We start from the raw sequence: 17,412 nt of genomic DNA, 5'->3' as shown, positions 1-17,412 counted from the left end.
GGCAGTCTGGGTTTGGAGTCCAGTCTCGGGCTCATGGTAGGCAGTTCAGGCCAGCAGTTCCACCTGGCCTGGTTTGAGGAACCCAGTCTAGAGCCCAGGTTTCAGAGTTCAGTTAGGGAAGTAGAAAGTGGGAGAGTGAGTCTAGGGAACCAGAGATATGATTCAGTGGGGGTCAGGCCTTAAGGTACTTTCTGGGATTCAGCCTGGGGAATTGTAGTCTGAGGGGTAAAAAATTGGAAGGTCAGCTTAAGATCTTGGGCTGGGTAGCATAGTGAGCATATCTTGGACTGTCTTTCATTCAGAAATTCTCATTCTGAGCAGCTCAGAAAACTGGACTGGAAAATTCTTTCCTGTGCGGGACAGGCGTTGGGCTCATCTTTGGGCTTAGCATGGGGAGCTCAGTTGGGCACATTCAAGCTCTGAGGTTCATTCTGGGGACTCAGATAGGGTTGAGATTGGTACAATAGGAAGCTAAGTTAGGTGAACTCAATCTAGGGGCTGATTTAATTGGCATTCAGCAGGGAAGGTATCAGCCAGGGAATTCAGTAATAAAAACTGCTAATATTGGGCATCTACCATGTGCTAGGCACTGTGCTGATGGCTTTACCTGGTTTATCTCATTTATCCTGAAAATAGCTCTATGAAGGAGTTATCAATATCATGCCCCTTCTACACATGAGAAAACTGAGACCAAGCAGCTTGCCCAGGAACACATAGTTGGTAAAAGGGACTCATCTGGTGCCCAGTTTAGGAATATTACACCAGCAACTCATTTTGGGGGTTCATCACAGGGAGCTCACTTGAGGAATTTCAGTTTGGAAATGTCATGCTAGAGGCCCAGTGTGGAAATAAAATGGAAGAACTCAGTCCTGGAAGCCCAACGCGGATATGCGATTTTGTAGAATCCATGGGCTCTGAGTGGAGAAATGAGACAGGAGGTTTCTTCTGGGGATCCCAGTTGGAGGGTTATAAAATGTGGAGACTCAGTGTGGCAGTGAGGTATCCTTCCTGGATCTCAATACGGAGCCCAGTCTGGAGACCTCATTCTGCAGGGCTCAGCCTGGGAATCTCAATCTGTGAATTCAAGGCTGCAAGGTAGAAAATTTGGGGTGGGGGGCTTTTTGTGGGCAGTCAGTCTGGGAATTAAGACTGAGAAGATGAGATTTGGAGGATCAGACTTCATTTGGGAGAAAATCTAGGGCATTCTTCCACAGTGAAGGGGATGAACACAGGAGTCTGCAGTCTGGGGGACTGAGGTTAGGGAGGACACAATCTGGAGTCTGTCTGGAGCTCAGACTTGGCAGCTTAATCTTAGGGTTCCCTTTGGGGAACTGTAGAAATCAGTCTGAGGGCTCATGTGTCTCAGTCAATAGCATTGATCTGTCCCTGACAAAAGAGTCAATCTTTTGGGCTCAGGATAGATGTCACAGCTTGAGGGACAGTAAATGGGGGTGTTAATCGGGAGTGCTAAATTTGGCAATACTTGTTTATAGAATGGTGGCTGTGGAGATCAGAATGGGAAGTTCTCTGGGGGGGATTTCCCTGTGGGACCTCAGGCTGAGGGCTGGGAACCCACTCTCAGAGTTCACAACAAGAACATTCTGAAGGCCCAGATCTTAGTTTGGGGAAATCAGTGTGTGTGTGTGTGTGGGGGGGGATTCTATAATGGGGACCTTAGGATTCAGCCTGAGGGCTCAGGTTGGAGATGTCAGCCTATGGAACTGCTTCCAGGGAATCAGTCTGGAAGGCTCTTTCTCGAGATTTAGGTTATGTAGCTCCTCCTGGCACTTCAGTGGGGATTCTCATTTGGGGAGATGACTGAGGCACTTAGTCTGCAGATGTCTGTTTGTAGAGTCCAGCTGTCAAACGTCCTAGGGTTCTCACTCTTTCTAGAGGTCCAGGCTTGGTAGCAAAGTGTCCCATGTGGTAGGATGGAGGGGGCTCAATTTGGGAAGAAGACACAGCAGTGGACACAAGTGTCTGCTCCTGATTAGCCCCCCACACTTTCCTAACTTTCATCCTACCTTTAGGGCTGCTCCTTCTTAAGTCTTTTGCTGATTCCACTTCCCTAAGCTTGCCCTTGGCCCCTATTTCTTCTCCACTTACTTTCACTCTTTTGTTGATTGTGGCCAGCCTCACAGCTTTGAATACCATGAGCCAGTGACATCCAAATCCCTCTCCCTAGATTCTAGACTACGTACCTACCTGGTAGCTCACTTTGAACATGTCCAAAATCAACCTCCTTAAGCTCATCTCAAGAACTATCACCACTAGCCAAAAATTCTACTAGTAATTCTTGGCTTTTCTTCCCAAGACTCACACCCATTCCACCCTGGTTCTTTTGGTGCTGCTTCCAAATATAATATATCCTGAATCCAACCATTTCTCACTACTTCCACTGCTCTTACTTCTACTCCCCTCATCCAAGCCAACTTTTCTCACTAAGATTATTGCAAAGGCTTCTTACTGGTCTCTCAGCTCCCTCTCTTGCTTCCCAAGTAATCCTGGTCAAAATCTTCCAATGGCCAACCACTGCACTCAGAATAAAATCCATCTCCTTAGCCTGGCCTTTAAAGTCTCGCTCCTCTCTCCAACCCTACTTCTACCATTCTACCTTCACTTATCACGCTCAAGTCATACTGGCTCTCTTGTTGGTCCAGAGATTTGCAAGCTGCCACCCCTTCCCCCCAGGAACTCTGTACTTGCTGTTGCCTCTGGGGAATATGTTCCTGCCCAGTTGGGGAGTGGCTCCCTTCTTCTTGTCATTCAGGTCTGACTCAAATATCTTCTATTCAGAGAGGCCACCCAACCTAAAGGAAGCCCCCCACCTCCGCCATCCCTGTCACATCACCCTCGTATTCTCCGAATTACATGTAGCACCTACCTAATGTTCTCCTGTGTATTTATCAGTTCTCTTTATTATCTGCTATCTTGTTTACTTCCCTTATCCTCTGTGCCAGCACCAATTTGCAGAACTAAGGTGCTCAGTAAATAATTGCTATATTAATGAAGGGATGAATGGAAATGATGCTCTGGGGAGAGGAAGTTGGGGAGACTCTGGGGAAGCACTCTTGGAGATGTGACCCTGGGTGTGGCGGTGGGGGTGTATTTGTGTGGGCCTCATACTGGAGGAATCAGAATGAGATACTTTTCTAGTGGTCAGTGTGAGGACTCAGTCTGAGGAGGCATTAATTCAGACTAGAGATCAAAATCTTGGAGGTAGAAAATATGGGGTCCAGCCTGGGGTGCTCAGTTCCAAAGAGTTGATTCTGTGGGGCCTTAATCAGACTTGGGAGGTTTTTTATGAGGTTCATCCTAGGTAGCAGCTGGTGACACAGAGGGGAGCTCTAAATGTGGATGATGGAAAAGTCAGGGGCTCGATGAGACAAATATCTTCATGGGGAGCTCAGCTATGGAGATTTGGTAAAGAGGGCTTGGCCTGAGGGGTCGGTCTGGGCTCATGGGGCAGAGGCTTTGGACTCCGGGCAACTTCATCTGAGGATGAGTCTAGGGCTCAGTCTTGGGGTCTTGGCCTAGAAAACAGATGGCTCCCCCTAGGGGAGCATTCTGGGCATGCTCTTCAAACTTGGGGGTTCCAGCTGGGGACTTCAGACTGGGGGACTCCTGAGTGCTCTGTCTGGGTACTCAGGCAGAGATCTCAACCTGGAGGTTCAGCCTGAGGTCTCACTCCAGGGCCTCTGTGGGCCTTTCACAGGCAGCTTTCAGTTTGGAGAGCCTATCCTGGAATCTCATTATGCTGCAATGGAAGGCTGACCCTGTGAGTTAAGTGTTGGAGGATGGGGCGAGGCAGGGCCCGGATGTGTGCACTCACTTTGGGCGTCCTTGCTGTCCGGGGAGCCATGGGGCAGCTTTAAGAGATAGTCCTTGAGAAGCAGCTCATAGCGGGGAATGCGCTGCACAGGTTCCAGCATGTGGTGCTGCAATGTCAGGTTGCCACAGGCTTCCTCCTTCTGTGACAGGCAGAAGCAGAGCAGCTCAGGTCTGGCCATAAACCCCTCACTGGGTCCCTGCAGACCTCTCCTCCCCAGGCTGTCCTGTCCAGCTTCATTGCTTACCTGCACCTCATGGATGATTACTTTAAACTGGGTGGAGCGCTCTGTCCAGGTGTTGACCAGCTCCACAGCACGGTCAAAGTTCTTCACATACTCGCCATACATCTTGAGGAAGGGCGCCAGCTTCTGCAGGATGTCTCCGATGCGTGGGTAGCGGTCCCTGGGGTAGAAGCAGGGGCTGGCATGGTCCTGCTGATCCTTGTCCCCCAGAATTCCCCCAGGGTTCTAGGTCTCTAGTCCTAGGTAAGCTATTCTCATTGCATTCCTAGAAATCTACTTCTCAGCCAGTCTGCTCCTCTGGAATTGCTGCTTATGTTATAGGCCAATTAGGCCAAAAGGCACAGCTTGACCTGGAACCATGGCCCTGACTGCCACCTGCCCCAATTTTGCCCTTCTCTAGTACCAGGAATAACATGTCCTGAAATACCTTCTCTGACCTCACTGCAAGGGCCACTTCATACACTTATTATTGATTCTGGGCCTAGCCTTATGCTGGGTAATTCTGAAGACACAAATGAGTCAACAGAGCCCCAACGGAGTCATTGTCTAATAGGGAAGACAAAGTGAAGCCTGGTTATCCTCTCAGGAGTCACAGTTTGCTGAGGGACACACAGGACTAGACCTGGGCTTAGCCCTCATTGCTCACGGGCAGCTGAGGGACACACAAGAATCAGGCCAGGCCTCTCCCTCAGGAGTAACAGTCAGTTGGGAAGATGTAGGAACTGGCTTCATGCTAGCCACGCATGGTTATAGTCTGGTGAGGGAGACATACTTTATCCTGTGGGTGTGGGGCGCATGGAGATTATTTTTTTTTAAATATTTTATTTATTTATTCATGAGAGACACCGAGAAAGAGAGAGGCAGAGACATGGCAGAGGGAGAAGCAGGCTCCATGCAGGGGGCCTGATGTGGGACTCGACCCTGGGTCTCCAGGATCATGCCTGAGCCGAAGGCAGGCGCCAAACCGCTGAGCCACCCAGGGATCCCTGGAGATGATTTTTTTAAAAAGATTTCATTCATCTATTTGAGACAGAGAGAGAGGAAGAGAGATCCAGCGAGCAAGCGCATAAGTAGGGTGAGGGGGACAGAGGGAGAGGGAGAAGCAGGCTCCCTGCTGAGTGGAGAGCCCAATGTGGGACTTGATCCCAGGACCCTGGGATCATGACCTGAGCCAAAAGCAGATGCTTAACCGATTGAGCCACCCAGGCGCCCTGAGCATGGAGATGATTTTAAGCAGGAAGTAACATGGTCTGATTTTTCTGAAAGACCGTTATGGCAGGTGGTACAGACTTTAAAGGACAGATTGGTAGAGGAGAGCTGGTGGCTGGCAGATTGCCTCCTTCTACCTCAGGACTCAGCTCAGAAATCAGCTCCTCCTTGAATCTTTCTCTAACTCCAGACTAGGTTTAGTCCATTTGTCTGGATTCCTACAGCCTTCCATTCTCAGCTCTATCATAGATCTGATATTAAAAAAAGACAAACAAACAACTGTTGACATTGAGCGCTTATTGTATACAGGATGCTGTTCTAAACTCTTGACATGGATCAACTCATTTAAATCCTTAAAACAACCCTACAAAGTAGGCCATTATTATTATCCTCATTACATAGAGGAGGAAACTGAACCATAGTGATTTAAGAAACTTGCTTAATGTCACAAAGCTAGCAAAGGGCAGAGCTTAAATTTGAACCCAGCCAATCTGGCTCCTAACCTCATACTCTTAAGGGCTGTGCTGTTCTATTGTAATTTTCTGAGTCCTGGTCTGTGTTTTGCATTTGGTTGGGAGGTCATAGAGGGTGGAGCGTTGGTCTGATTTTCTTTGTGAAAGGCAGTAAGAGGAGAGGACGGGCAAGAGTGGACTCTAGCACACACATATGCCCTGGGCTTGGCAGGCTTGTGGACAGGGGGACAGGCAACCTAGATCTGGGGTCCCTCACCATTCCTCCATGCGCTTCTCTAGCTCAGGCAGCAGGAACTGCTGGTGGAAGCAATAGATGGAGCAGATGTTCGAGAAGATGCCATGGACAACGTCAGCAGGGAAGGAACTCCGGTTCCGAGCTTCTTCGAGTAGCCGGGCACAGAACACCTGTGGGGCAGGGCAGGGGTGTTCAGCTGGGCCTGGGGCTTGGCTGGGGGTGAGGGTAGTGTTTGTGGGCAGCTCTGTGGAGCTTTGGGATCAGCATTGGTCTTGAGACTGAGCAGAGAGGGAATGGAATTAGCCTTATATGTGGGGCTGGATCTCTAGTTATCAAGGGTAGGACCTGGAGGCAGGCATTGGAATGATAAGTCAGGAGCAGGGCCAAGGTCAGAATTAGATTTGGAGTCAGATCCATTCATCTAACACATATTTTTAAGTGCCTACCGTGTACCAGGCACTGTTAGGGATAACACAGCTGGGATAACACAGTGAATAAAGCAAGCAAAAATTCCTACCCTTGGGGCTTCTAGTGGATTTGGGGTCAGGAATGGGACCAGGATTAGAATGAGGATCAGGGCCTGGTAGACAGCTGCCGTCAATTCAGGATCTAGGTCAGAGTTGCAGTCAGGGCTGCTGTACCCACCCAAAGTTGGAATGAGGGTTGGTACAAAGATCAAGCTTGGGATCATAATCAGAACTGACTTCAGAGACAGGATGCGGGTCAAGGTCAGAATGTGGTCTTACCAACTCTAGATTGGTAATGTAAGGTTGGGCTCAGGCCCTCTTACTTCTTCCTTGGCACCCACCTACCATGTCCTGGGGCCCTGGGACCCCTGAGGGGCCATTCACCTGATCCAGGAGATGGAGCCTGGAAACATAGGCCTTCTCAGTTTGCAGGAGCTCATTGGCAATGTGGAACACCTTCTGTTGCACAGTCAGCTGGAAAGGAGAAGAGGCAACCACTCATCGATCGCTCCGTCCCCGAACCTTCACCCAAGCCCTCAGAATTCTCAGGACAGCTCAAATGCTACTCTAAGCCCAATGCCATCCTGGAATAACCCTCCTTATTCCCCCATCTCTAGACCTGTAAACTTCCCAGCTTCAATCCCTGCCTCCCTGGTGTATCATAAAGGCCACTCCTCAATTCTGATGATACTTATGCACTCTCTCACTTGGCCACTCATGCACCCAGGCATCTGCTCTCTCCTAGCTCTGCCATCCATCAGCTTGCATAAATTGTGTAACTGCTCTGTATTTACATCTCCTCATCTACATATACTGATAATAAAAAGACCTAAGTCCCTTTGTAATTGAGATAGTTAAACGATTTATTACAAGTAGAACATAGCAGACTACAGGTTAAGTAGTCTACAAATGTTATTTATTCACCTACTCAGTTCACTGTCAGCAAAGGCTTGCCGAGTACCTGGGATGTGAAGAAAACACAGAGGTACAAAAATGTCCAAAAACTCTGCCTGTCTGCCCAGTTTCCAAATTGCTGGACACATATTTCCTGAGTCCCTGGCCTCAGCCCCCACATTTGAGCTGGGTTCTAGTGAAGAAGGTGTTCTGGCTGCAACCTAACTTAAGTGCAAGGAAACCTCTGAAAAGCAGGCTTAGGCTACTGGGCACAGAAAGGGTTTCCTGCTGCCAAGAGCCTTTGTGGCCACAGCCTCGGGTCCCTTGGGGAAGAGGAGCTCTAGCTCTTGTGCTCCTCTGGTGGCCAGCTGCTGGGAAGTCTCTCTGGATGTGAGGAAACTGAGGCTGTGGTAGGGGACTGGAGACTTGCCTAGTGTCACATAGCTACTGAGTCTTGGGATTTTCCAGCTGGAATGGGACTTTAAAGGATCCCCAAGCAGGACGCTCATCTTCAAGATGGAAAAACTGAGGTCCAGCTAGTGGTTCTCTGCTGAGGGTAGAACAATTTTCCCAGTGGGCATATGGAACTGTGCATGGTCATTTTGGTAGTTACAGTGAAGGAGGGGGCGAGGTTTGGGTTTGCAACCAATATTTAGGGACCAGGGGACCAGGGAAGCCAAACATCCAGAGTGGAAACAAAGCCCTGTTTTGAGAAATAGTGAGCTAGGGAAGAACCAAGTGTAAAAGCCAGGCTCCTCATTTTTCCACATTGTTCTGTCTCTTGGTGAACATGGGTCCGTACCTCCACAGACTCCTGTCTCTCCATTAGGGGCACTGGGATTTCTCTGTCTTTCTCATCCTCCTCCTCGTCGTCCTCCTCATCCAAGTCACTATCAACCTCCTGGGAGCCGGGCCGGTGGGGGTCAGCCAAAGGAACAGGGATACTGGCCAGGGCAGGGGGCCCAGGGCCCAGGCTGTGGCTGGGGGGCCCATCATCACTGACGAAGCAGGTCTCCTCACTGTTGGATGGCGAGCTGATGCTGTCAATGCCACTGTCCCGGTTGGGCACCTTCTCACCATCCCGGGGCCCGGGGGCCAGGAGGAACAGGCAGCGGGAGGCCTCGCCCTCGGGAAGCTGGGGCGCTGGTGGCTGCGGGAGTGGCTGTGGCAACACGGCAGGCTCTGTGGAACCTGGGCTGGGGCCAGAGGCTGGCCTATCCGAGGCAACAATCACAGGTTCTCTGAGGCGGATGGTGGACACACATGGAGGCAGGGTATTAGCTTGCCTGAGAGTCCTGTCTCATAGCTTTCCTTCCCATCCCAGGCCCACCCTCACCCCGACAGGGACCAAACTCACCTTTCAAATTTTTCAATCAGTGAGGATACTGCTGCAGAACTGGAGCTGGCTTCCAGCCTGGGGGCCAGGCCCTTGGCCACTCTGGGGTCTGCAGGCAGGGGGCGTGATGGTGGAGGGGGAATGGGCTCAGGTGGGGGGGGCATCCGGGGCATCTGCAGGTAGCTGGGCTTTGGGGGGACTGGAGAAATGGACAGGGAAGAGAGGGGAGATCCCGTTGAGCTGAGTTTAGAGGTAGCTGTCATGTCACAAGGCCCTCCACATCCCCCACCCCAGGCTGCACCTTTGCCTCAGGCAGGTGCAGAGCAAGACTGAGGCAAAATGCCAGTATGTACCCATTAGCCCTAGGTCACAGCCCTTTGCCACTAGACCACGGTGTTTCCTACCCTTCTAACAGGACTACCCCTCTGCCACTGGTCAACCTCTTCCCTCCGTCATCCCCTCTCCTGGGCCATTTCTCTGTCCACCTCTGGAACCACTTACCTTGTGGCTTTGGGCCTGGTGTCCGCTTTAGTGGTGAAGGACGCTGGCTGGGGGTTTCAGTGGGGGGGCCTGGGTCTGAGCGAAGCCTCTGTGGACCTTCTGGATGAGGTTCAAGGCTCTGGCCAGGGTCAAGGGACAAACTTTTAACCAGGATCCGGTTTCCCTGGTGCAGCGCTACAGAAGAGGAGAAGCTGGGTGTGAAGCAATTGATGTGACCCCAAAGGGGCCTGGGGTTGTATGTCTTAGCAGGTATTGGGGTATATTGGGTTTCCCTGAACACCTTTCCTGAGCACACTGTCTTTCTGGGAAGCCCCTACCACAGCCCTCAGATGGGGAGCCAGGCCCAGGGCTGTGGCTGGCTGTTTGCATCAAGAGACAAGAGTTCTTTGTGATCTGTACATTGATTCCTTGTATGTCAGCAGGCATTATTATTAGGGCATTTAGCCAGGCTAGGGGTGGATGTGAGCACCCTACAGTTTGTGTACGTGTTTGCAGCCCTTGCTTATATAGCCACAGTGAGTATGCTGAGCTTTAAGCCTTCTTCATTCTTCTTCTAAAGGTCCTGAGGATATCTGGACTTCCTTGTCTACCATTTTATATAGTGGAGTGTGCTAAAAAATGACAAAACTGTAGGGGCACCTGGCTCAGCCTTTGGCTCAGGTCATGATCCCTGTGTCCTGGGATTGAGTCCCACATCAGGCTCCCTGCTCAGTGGGGAGCCTGCTTCTCCATCTGCTTATGTCTCTGCCTCTTTCTCTGTGTCTCTCATGAATAAATAAAATCTTTTTTAAAAAATGACAAAACTGTATTTCATGAGCAAAAGTTTTGCTTCTTAAAATCCTAGGCTCTCACTAATCTGTACTGACCTCTTCTACTTCCACACCCACACACAACCACACACACTCAGCACCCAGAGTTCAGGTCGCAGGAATGGCTTTAAAATGACAGGCAACAAATACAGAAAATGGGAGGTCTTTTGCACCATCCCTCTTCCCTACTGTGAGCTCCTGAAGTCCACCTCTGTCTTTGGTCCTAGGGGAGATGATGGTTGTATTTGGGACAGAAGACTCCATCTGAAAGACAATGAGGGACCCTCCAGGATGACATGTCCCAAAGGGAAGGAGCGTGGGGGCTCAGGTGGGCCTGGCTAGGCAGGGAGTTGTGGAAGTCAGTGTGTGTGTGTGTGGGGGCGAGTGGGGGACAGAGAGGGAGGGCAAACCACAGCCACGCACAGCCACAGACTCTGTTACCCTGCATTACAGAGTCTCATACCAACCAGTCACAAAAGGGCCCACTCAGTTACAGAGCCACATGGAGTTATTTAGACTGTTTCATACAACTGCAAGACCTCACAAATCCTTTTTTCTTTTAAAAAAAGATTTTATTTACTTATTCATGAGAGATACACAGAGAAAAGCAGAGACACAGGAAGAGGGAGAAGCCCTCTGCAGGGAGCCTGATGTGGGACTCGATCCCAGGACTCCGGGATCACACTCTGAGCTGAAGGCAGACGCTCAACCACTGAGCCACCCAGGTGTTCCTGGACCTCACAAATTCTAATATCCAATCACATGTCATCATGCTCCTGAAAGCCCAGTCACACACAGTCACAGAGACCCACAGTCATAAAACCCACACAGCCCCAGGGTAGCCCATACACAAGCACAGTCATGCACGGTCACAAAGACAGTCATGCAGTGGCAAGCCTATCATTTTATACAGTTTAATACAATAATTTCCCAACTACTTCCCATCATGTATACTCCTCAAATATGGTTGCACTGAGTCACAAATATATACGGTGAAATTTATACTGTGTCTTGCAATTGCAGGGCCCTGGTGTGTCATATGTACCATAATATGGTGTTGCATGTTCACATGCCTACAAGTGGTCCACATGGTCACAAGGACTATAACCACACAGGGTCATTATACCACATTAGATACAACCTCATACAACTGGATGACATCACAAAGTCACACACTGCCATGTTTCCAGAACACAAGCAATCACAGACATATGCCCTGATTTACTACTCCATCATACTCATGAAACAAACATGTCCAAGGTGTCCTTAGGTCTTAGGGGCTCAGGCATACATACACACCTAACATGTGCCTACTGGTCTGAATGGTTGTGGTGTCAATAATGCCATCTGATGCAAAAACATACAGATACAACATGCAGAGACACTCTACAGGGTCACATGGGCAAAAAAAAGTCACAGGGAATTTTAGGTCTTCCAGTCTTGGAGGGAAGGAACAGCCCAACCCACAGCGTTCCAGCAGCTTCCCTGGGTCTCTGGCCCCAGTCTGGCCCTACTCCAGCCAGGTAGGCCCCAGGGAACTCAGGCCATGGGCCCCTCCCAGCCCTTCAGGAACACATGCCCCAGGCCCCAGGCCAAGCCCCACTCCTTCACCCTGTATCTTGCCTTGGGTGCAGTTTCCTCACTTCCTTTCCTACCTGAGCAGGCAGGGCCTTGACTGGGAGGGAGGAAGTGCTCCTCTCAGTTCAGTTTAGCCTGCCCTGCTCAGCACCTCCTAGCCTGGTCCTGCCCTGCATTTCCCTGAGTGTGGGGTTGAAGAGGATGAATCACTTGGAGGGTGGCACATAAAGAGACACAGTTTGAGAGACATATGGCCAGAGAAAGCAAGACAGAGTATTTGACAGTGTCAGAGATCCAGGAGGCAAAGCCAGGCACCCCATTGTGCAGACACCTCCACCCCCAACCCCTCAGAGATGCATGTGTAGGTGCAAGGGTCTCGGGTGCCCCTTGTATGCCTCCTCAGGGCTCTACCCAGTCCTGTCTCCACCCCTCAAAGCAGGCAAGCCTCCCTGGGGGAGTCCCCCCTACCCAGTCTGTTACAGAGCAGCTAGGTGGGTGGGGGGGCCTGGCTGGTCTTCTCTTTCTTGGCTCCATTGCCTGCTCTGGGGAGAGGATGGGATGACCATACCATCCTTTGTGGCCCTGCTGTGGCCCACCCTCCACTCCCTCTTCACCCACCTCACCTGGGAGCCGACCAATGGGCCTGCTCTTCTTTCTCTCTGCCTCCTTGCAGGCTGCCCTGCAGAATGGGAAGCTGGATAAAATTCAATTATTCTGGGACACTCTTGATTCCCAGAAGAGAGGGGGCAGGGACTGTGAGCTCAGTATCTAATGAGGAGATGAAGGCAGAGAAAGGGGGCAGTGACTGGCCCAAGGTCACACAGCAAGTCAATGGAAGAGCTTCAGCAGATTGGTCCTACACTGGACTCCTTTCTTAACCCTGCTCTTCCAGGGGAAGCTGGAAAAGAGAAGCAGGAGGGGCAGGGCTGCACCCCAGTGCTTCAGAAAGTCATGAGCTGCAGTGTGGCTAGTGAGTGCAATACTTCTATACCCACCTACAGGGAGATGACATCAGGGTTCCAGTTCCTAGGCCTGGCCAAGAACCAGCTGAAGCTCTGCTGAAGGAAGAAGGTTCAAGATCCCTCCCTTTCCTGTTTTAGAGCTCCTCATGCCTGTTCCTCTGCCTACATTTCCCTGTCTCCTCCTATGTTTTCCCTCAGTGGCCCCCTTGTCCCCAAGTCTTGCTCCCTCCAGGTGGGTAGATGGACCTCCAGCTTAGGTCATGGTATTTATCTGCACAAAAGCCTTCTGTGACTTCCCACTGCCCATGGGGAAAATAGGAACTTCTCAGCTAGGTCTCCATGGCACCTCACAGCCCCATGCAACTCTCTGGCTTCCCTAGGCTTAGTTCAGTTCTCCCAGATACTTCTGAGCCCTGCTCTGAGCCCAGTAGACTCATTACAGGAAGATGTGAAAATTCCATCTCTGCCCCTAGGGAGCTCCTCAAGGAGGCCTTCTCCCTTTTCGGATACCACAGCCATTCCCACGGCCCCATCCCATCCCACCTGGCTAGGTCCTGCATTGGTTTTCTCCAGACCATTTTGTATAGTTGACAACCCACAGCATTGTCTCTCACACACTCACACTTGCACATCTGACAGAGTCCTCCACCAGCACTGCCCCTTCCACTACTGGGTTTACCAGAGTCCCCAGTGCCCATCAGAGCAGAGGCCACAAAGGACACTACCCCACTCACAGAAAGTCACACCACCAAACTTTATTTTGTATTTTTATTTTTTTCACCAAATTTTATAATACTTGGTGAAAATGTACCCAGCCACACATTGACAATGCATAGCCCTCAACGACCTAGTGAGAGCTGCAAAGTTGTTCACACATCCATATGTAACGTGCTCAGCATATTATGCTTGCACACAAGCATTGCTGCCATTCTGGCGTCTCCTGCAACTGACTGGAAGCATACCCTGGGCCCCCCAGGAGTGCCTGGGACCTGTCCCAGGTCTTCCTGTGGGGGTGGGGGTATACAGTCCCAATAAGCCTTCAGCAGGCAAAAGGTAATCTCATTTTAACCCTCAGGGAGCTCCCAGTCTCAAAGACAAGAAAGTGTCATTCAGGAAAAGCTAAGTGGGGCTCAGGAAGTACAAGGGGGTCAGCCTGTTGGTACTGGAGAAGCTCAGGGTGGGAGGGGAGGCTGGGGACAGGGTGACCAGATAAAATACAGAATGCCCAGTTAAATTTGAATTTCAGATTAACAATGAATAATTTCTTAGTATAAGCATGTCTTATGCATACTTATACTAAAAATTTATTACACCATACTAAAAGACTGTTGGTAGACTATCTGAAATTCAAATCTACCTGTACTTTATTTGAGCAAATTTTCACAACCTCAAGGAGGGCTTAGAGTGAATGAGGCAGAGCCGGACCTCTGAAGCGGCACCTGGCAACGAGAGCCCCCTAGTCTCTTGTCCATTTAAGCCTCTGGCAAGCTGTGGGCTCTACCCAATTTCCCTGCAATAAGCACCTAAATGCTCATGACCGTGACATTATTTCAGGGATAACCTTGAATCTGGTCTTATTTATTAAAAGACAAGGTCAATCATTTAGAATCTGTGGTATATGACTATCCCAAAGAGGGGTGGGATTGCTGCACTCATTGACTGGACTGTGTGTATTGAGGTGTTGTGGCACCCTCCTTAGGAAGAGTGGATTCGGGGGTGCCTGGGTGGGTCAGTCGGTTGGGTGTCTGACTCTTGATTTTGGCTTGGGTCATGATCTCAAGGTTGTGAGATCAAGCCCTGAAATGGACTCCAGGCTGGGTGTGGAGCCTGCTAGAGGTTCTCTCTCCCTCTTGCTCTGTCCCTCCTCTGCTCTCTCCCTCTCTTAAAAAAGAAGGAAGATCTGGCTCAGGAGTCATGCAGAGTCAACCCCCCCCACCACTAGTTGTGTGACCCTGGGTAAACCTCTGTATCTATCTGAACCCCAGTTCCCTTGTCTGTAAAATTGGATAGTAATCATAGCCCCCAGATTTTGGGGAGCCAGTAAAACAAAGAAGGGAAAGAGCATAATGCCCCCCACCAAACACAGCAATGTGCGTTAAACTTGAAAGCCAACAGAACCACACAGCCACAAAGATACAAAACTGTGCACACAGATACATAAACCCACAGGCCACAGGCTGTAATCCAACACAAAGCTATTGGCACACCAAGAAACATAGCCAGCCCAGCCAGAGATGGACACAGAATCCAGCCCCACTCTCCTCAACAGCTCCTCAGATCAGGGCAGGATTCCTACTAGAGCTGGCATGGCAAAGAAAAGACAATGGTACCCCAACCCGCAATTCACACTCCATTCAAATTCAATTGAAAATACAAATCAGGGATCCCTGGGTGGCGCAGCGGTTTGGCGCCGGCCTTTGGCCCAGGGCGCGATCCCGGAGACCCGGGATCGAGTCCCACGTCAGGCTCCCGGTGCATGGAACCTGCTTCTCCCTCTGTCTATGTCTCTGCCTCTCTCTCTCTCTCTGTAACTATCATAAATAAATTAAAAAAAAAAGAAAATACAAATCATACAAAACTGTAAAATAAAGGTTAAGAAGCATAATAGAGTTTTAGATTTTTCCATGACAACTTACTGTTATTGAAATAACAAAATCATTCCAAAAATTGTTTCTGGTTGCTACATGCCCCTACTTGGCAGGTGCCCTGAGTGCATGCTTTGGGGCCCCTGGCAGAGCAGGTCTGTCCTCTAGCTGTTGGAAGATAAGGACTCCTTCATTTGTCCATTTCCACTGGAATGACCCTGCCTCTCCCTCCCCTCTTTCTGGTAATTTCAGCTCCCAGCATTCCCCTCCCTGGCCAGCAACACCCTGTCTCCCATCTCCTAGTTGTAGCCTTGGCTTAACCTCAAGTCAGCTAACAGGGCCTCGGACTGGACCTCAGCCATTAACTCCATGGTGACCTGGGCAGTTGCTTCACAACTCTGGACCCCAATTTCCCCATCTGCAAAATGGGGGAGAATATGTGTGTGCTCCTCATTTGGAAGACCTGGTGAGATGCTAGAGGGGGCAGAGGCTGGTCCCAGCACTCAATCCTCCAGACCCCCACTGCGTGCTTCTTCCTATAACCCCTAGACCTCAGTCTCTCTAGGCTAAGAGGTAGGACAGTTGGAATTCCTGGGGGTGGGGTGGGGTGGTGTGGGGTAGAGAAAGGGAACAGAGAGAGTGGAAAGAAAAAACAACAGGCAAATGAAAAAGTGTCTTTTGGAAAGCCAGCTCTGTTGGGAGAGGAGGGGTGAGGGGTGAGGGGAGGGGGAGCAGAGGGGGAAGGGTGTACCTCAGTTTGAGAAAAAAGCAGGGGATAAAGGCCTAACTGCTCCACTTCTTCCCATCTCCCCCTTGAATGTGAGGTCCAGCTTACACCTTTATTTTAAGATTTTATTTATTTATTCATGAGAGACCCAGAAAGAGAGGCAGGCAGAAACAGGCAGAGGGAGAAGCAAGCTCCATGCAGGGAGCCTGACTGTGGGTCTCAATCTCGGGCTCCAGGATCATACTCTGGGCTGAAGGTGGCGCTAAACCGCTGAGCCACCGGGGCTGCCTGGCCTACACCTTTGGGGCCAGACTAACTCAGGCCTTGCTTGGCCTGACAGATGTTCTCTCAGAAAGTTCAAACACAAAGCTCAGTCAAGGGTGAGAAACGCAGGAGGAGCTGTCTACAGGAACCCTGTGGGTAGATTTGAAAGTTCCTTCCTTGAACTGGACTGGTCTTCTGAACATAAGGACTCTGCAGAAAAACAGAGGCACCTTGTGCAGAGTGAAGGCATTTTTGAAAGTGGAAACCATTTTGGCAAGTAAGGAGTTTCCTAGAATGTTCTGTCCTGCAAAATAGAGAAGCTTTCTATAAAATGGAGGTCTCTTTGACAAAAAGAATACCCCTTCTGTAAAGGGAAGAAATTTCTACAAAGCAGAGGAGACTTCTTCAAAATGGAGGGACATTCTATAAAGTGAGGAGAGTTCTATAAACACCTTTTTGTAAAATGGATGATCTGTCTGTAAATGAAGGACTCTGCCAAACAGAAGACTCTTTTGTAAAATGGAAGAAGTCTCTTGTAGAGTGAGGCCCCTTCTGTAAAGTGAGGGATGTTTCTATAAAGTGTGTACCCTCATGTAAAGTAAGGACCTTTCTGTAAATTGGGACAGCATTAGGCATGAGGGAATGGTAAGAACTGGGGTAAACTGGAGACCACATGTCTCACCTGAAGTAGGGGTAGTAGCTCCTCCCTTCTATCTAATGGTCACTTTGCAGGAACAGGGCCCTGTGTTTTCAGATCTTCCAATATTTCAAGAGAATCAGAAATGCAGACTTCTACGTGGAATCCCCTAATTTTGAAAATGGTGAGTAGGCCAAACAAAATTTGTGAGTCAAATTCAACTTATGGGCCACTACTTTGTGGTATCTGAAGTAAATGGTCCTTAAGGCCCCTTCCACCTCCACCATTTACCTTCTGTCCTATCTGACATGCTCTGGCCTTTGGGTGGCAGCTCTGGAGGTCCCTTCTTCCACCCCCACTGCTAGGGCCCAATCTTCTCTAGGCCTGAGCAGGCTCATGCAATACTTGTCAGCAGTTCCCTGAACCAGAATCTGCCTTTTGTTCCACCTGCTCCAGTTCACACTTTGCCCTGTGCAAGACACCTGGAGAAGAGACTAGGGGATTTCAAGAACCTTCAGAACTCTCTGGAACTCAAGGTGTTCACTGTTTAGTGGAGGATATAAAGTATGTGGGGTTTAACTGTTTGTTAAGCACCTACTCTGGGCTGGGCATTGTGTTGATGCTTTCCTGTATGGCATCTTCCTAACAACTCTGTGTACTAT

At 49.9% G+C, this 17,412-nt stretch overlaps 1 protein-coding gene across 1 annotated transcript in view; it reads right to left on the bottom strand.

The window, feature by feature from the left end:
* The window catches only part of FGD1 (FYVE, RhoGEF and PH domain containing 1), a 44,425-nt gene that overhangs the window by 16,527 nt on the left and 10,486 nt on the right, over positions 1–17,412 (bottom strand). Inside the window, exons 2-8 of the mRNA XM_072816065.1 lie at positions 9,189–9,362; positions 8,709–8,886; positions 8,154–8,592; positions 6,842–6,931; positions 6,012–6,160; positions 4,077–4,233; positions 3,833–3,971 (exon numbers count right to left, since the gene is read on the bottom strand). Coding sequence (XP_072672166.1) covers positions 3,833–3,971; positions 4,077–4,233; positions 6,012–6,160; positions 6,842–6,931; positions 8,154–8,592; positions 8,709–8,886; positions 9,189–9,362 — 1,326 coding nt within the window. The remainder of the gene's footprint in view (positions 1–3,832; positions 3,972–4,076; positions 4,234–6,011; positions 6,161–6,841; positions 6,932–8,153; positions 8,593–8,708; positions 8,887–9,188; positions 9,363–17,412) is intronic.

The sequence above is a fragment of the Canis lupus genome, chromosome X (assembly GCF_048164855.1).
Source record: "Canis lupus baileyi chromosome X, mCanLup2.hap1, whole genome shotgun sequence".
NCBI lineage: Eukaryota > Metazoa > Chordata > Mammalia > Carnivora > Canidae > Canis > Canis lupus.
The sequence above is the reverse complement of the archived record's forward strand: the minus strand, read 5'-3'. Positions and strand labels throughout refer to the sequence as shown.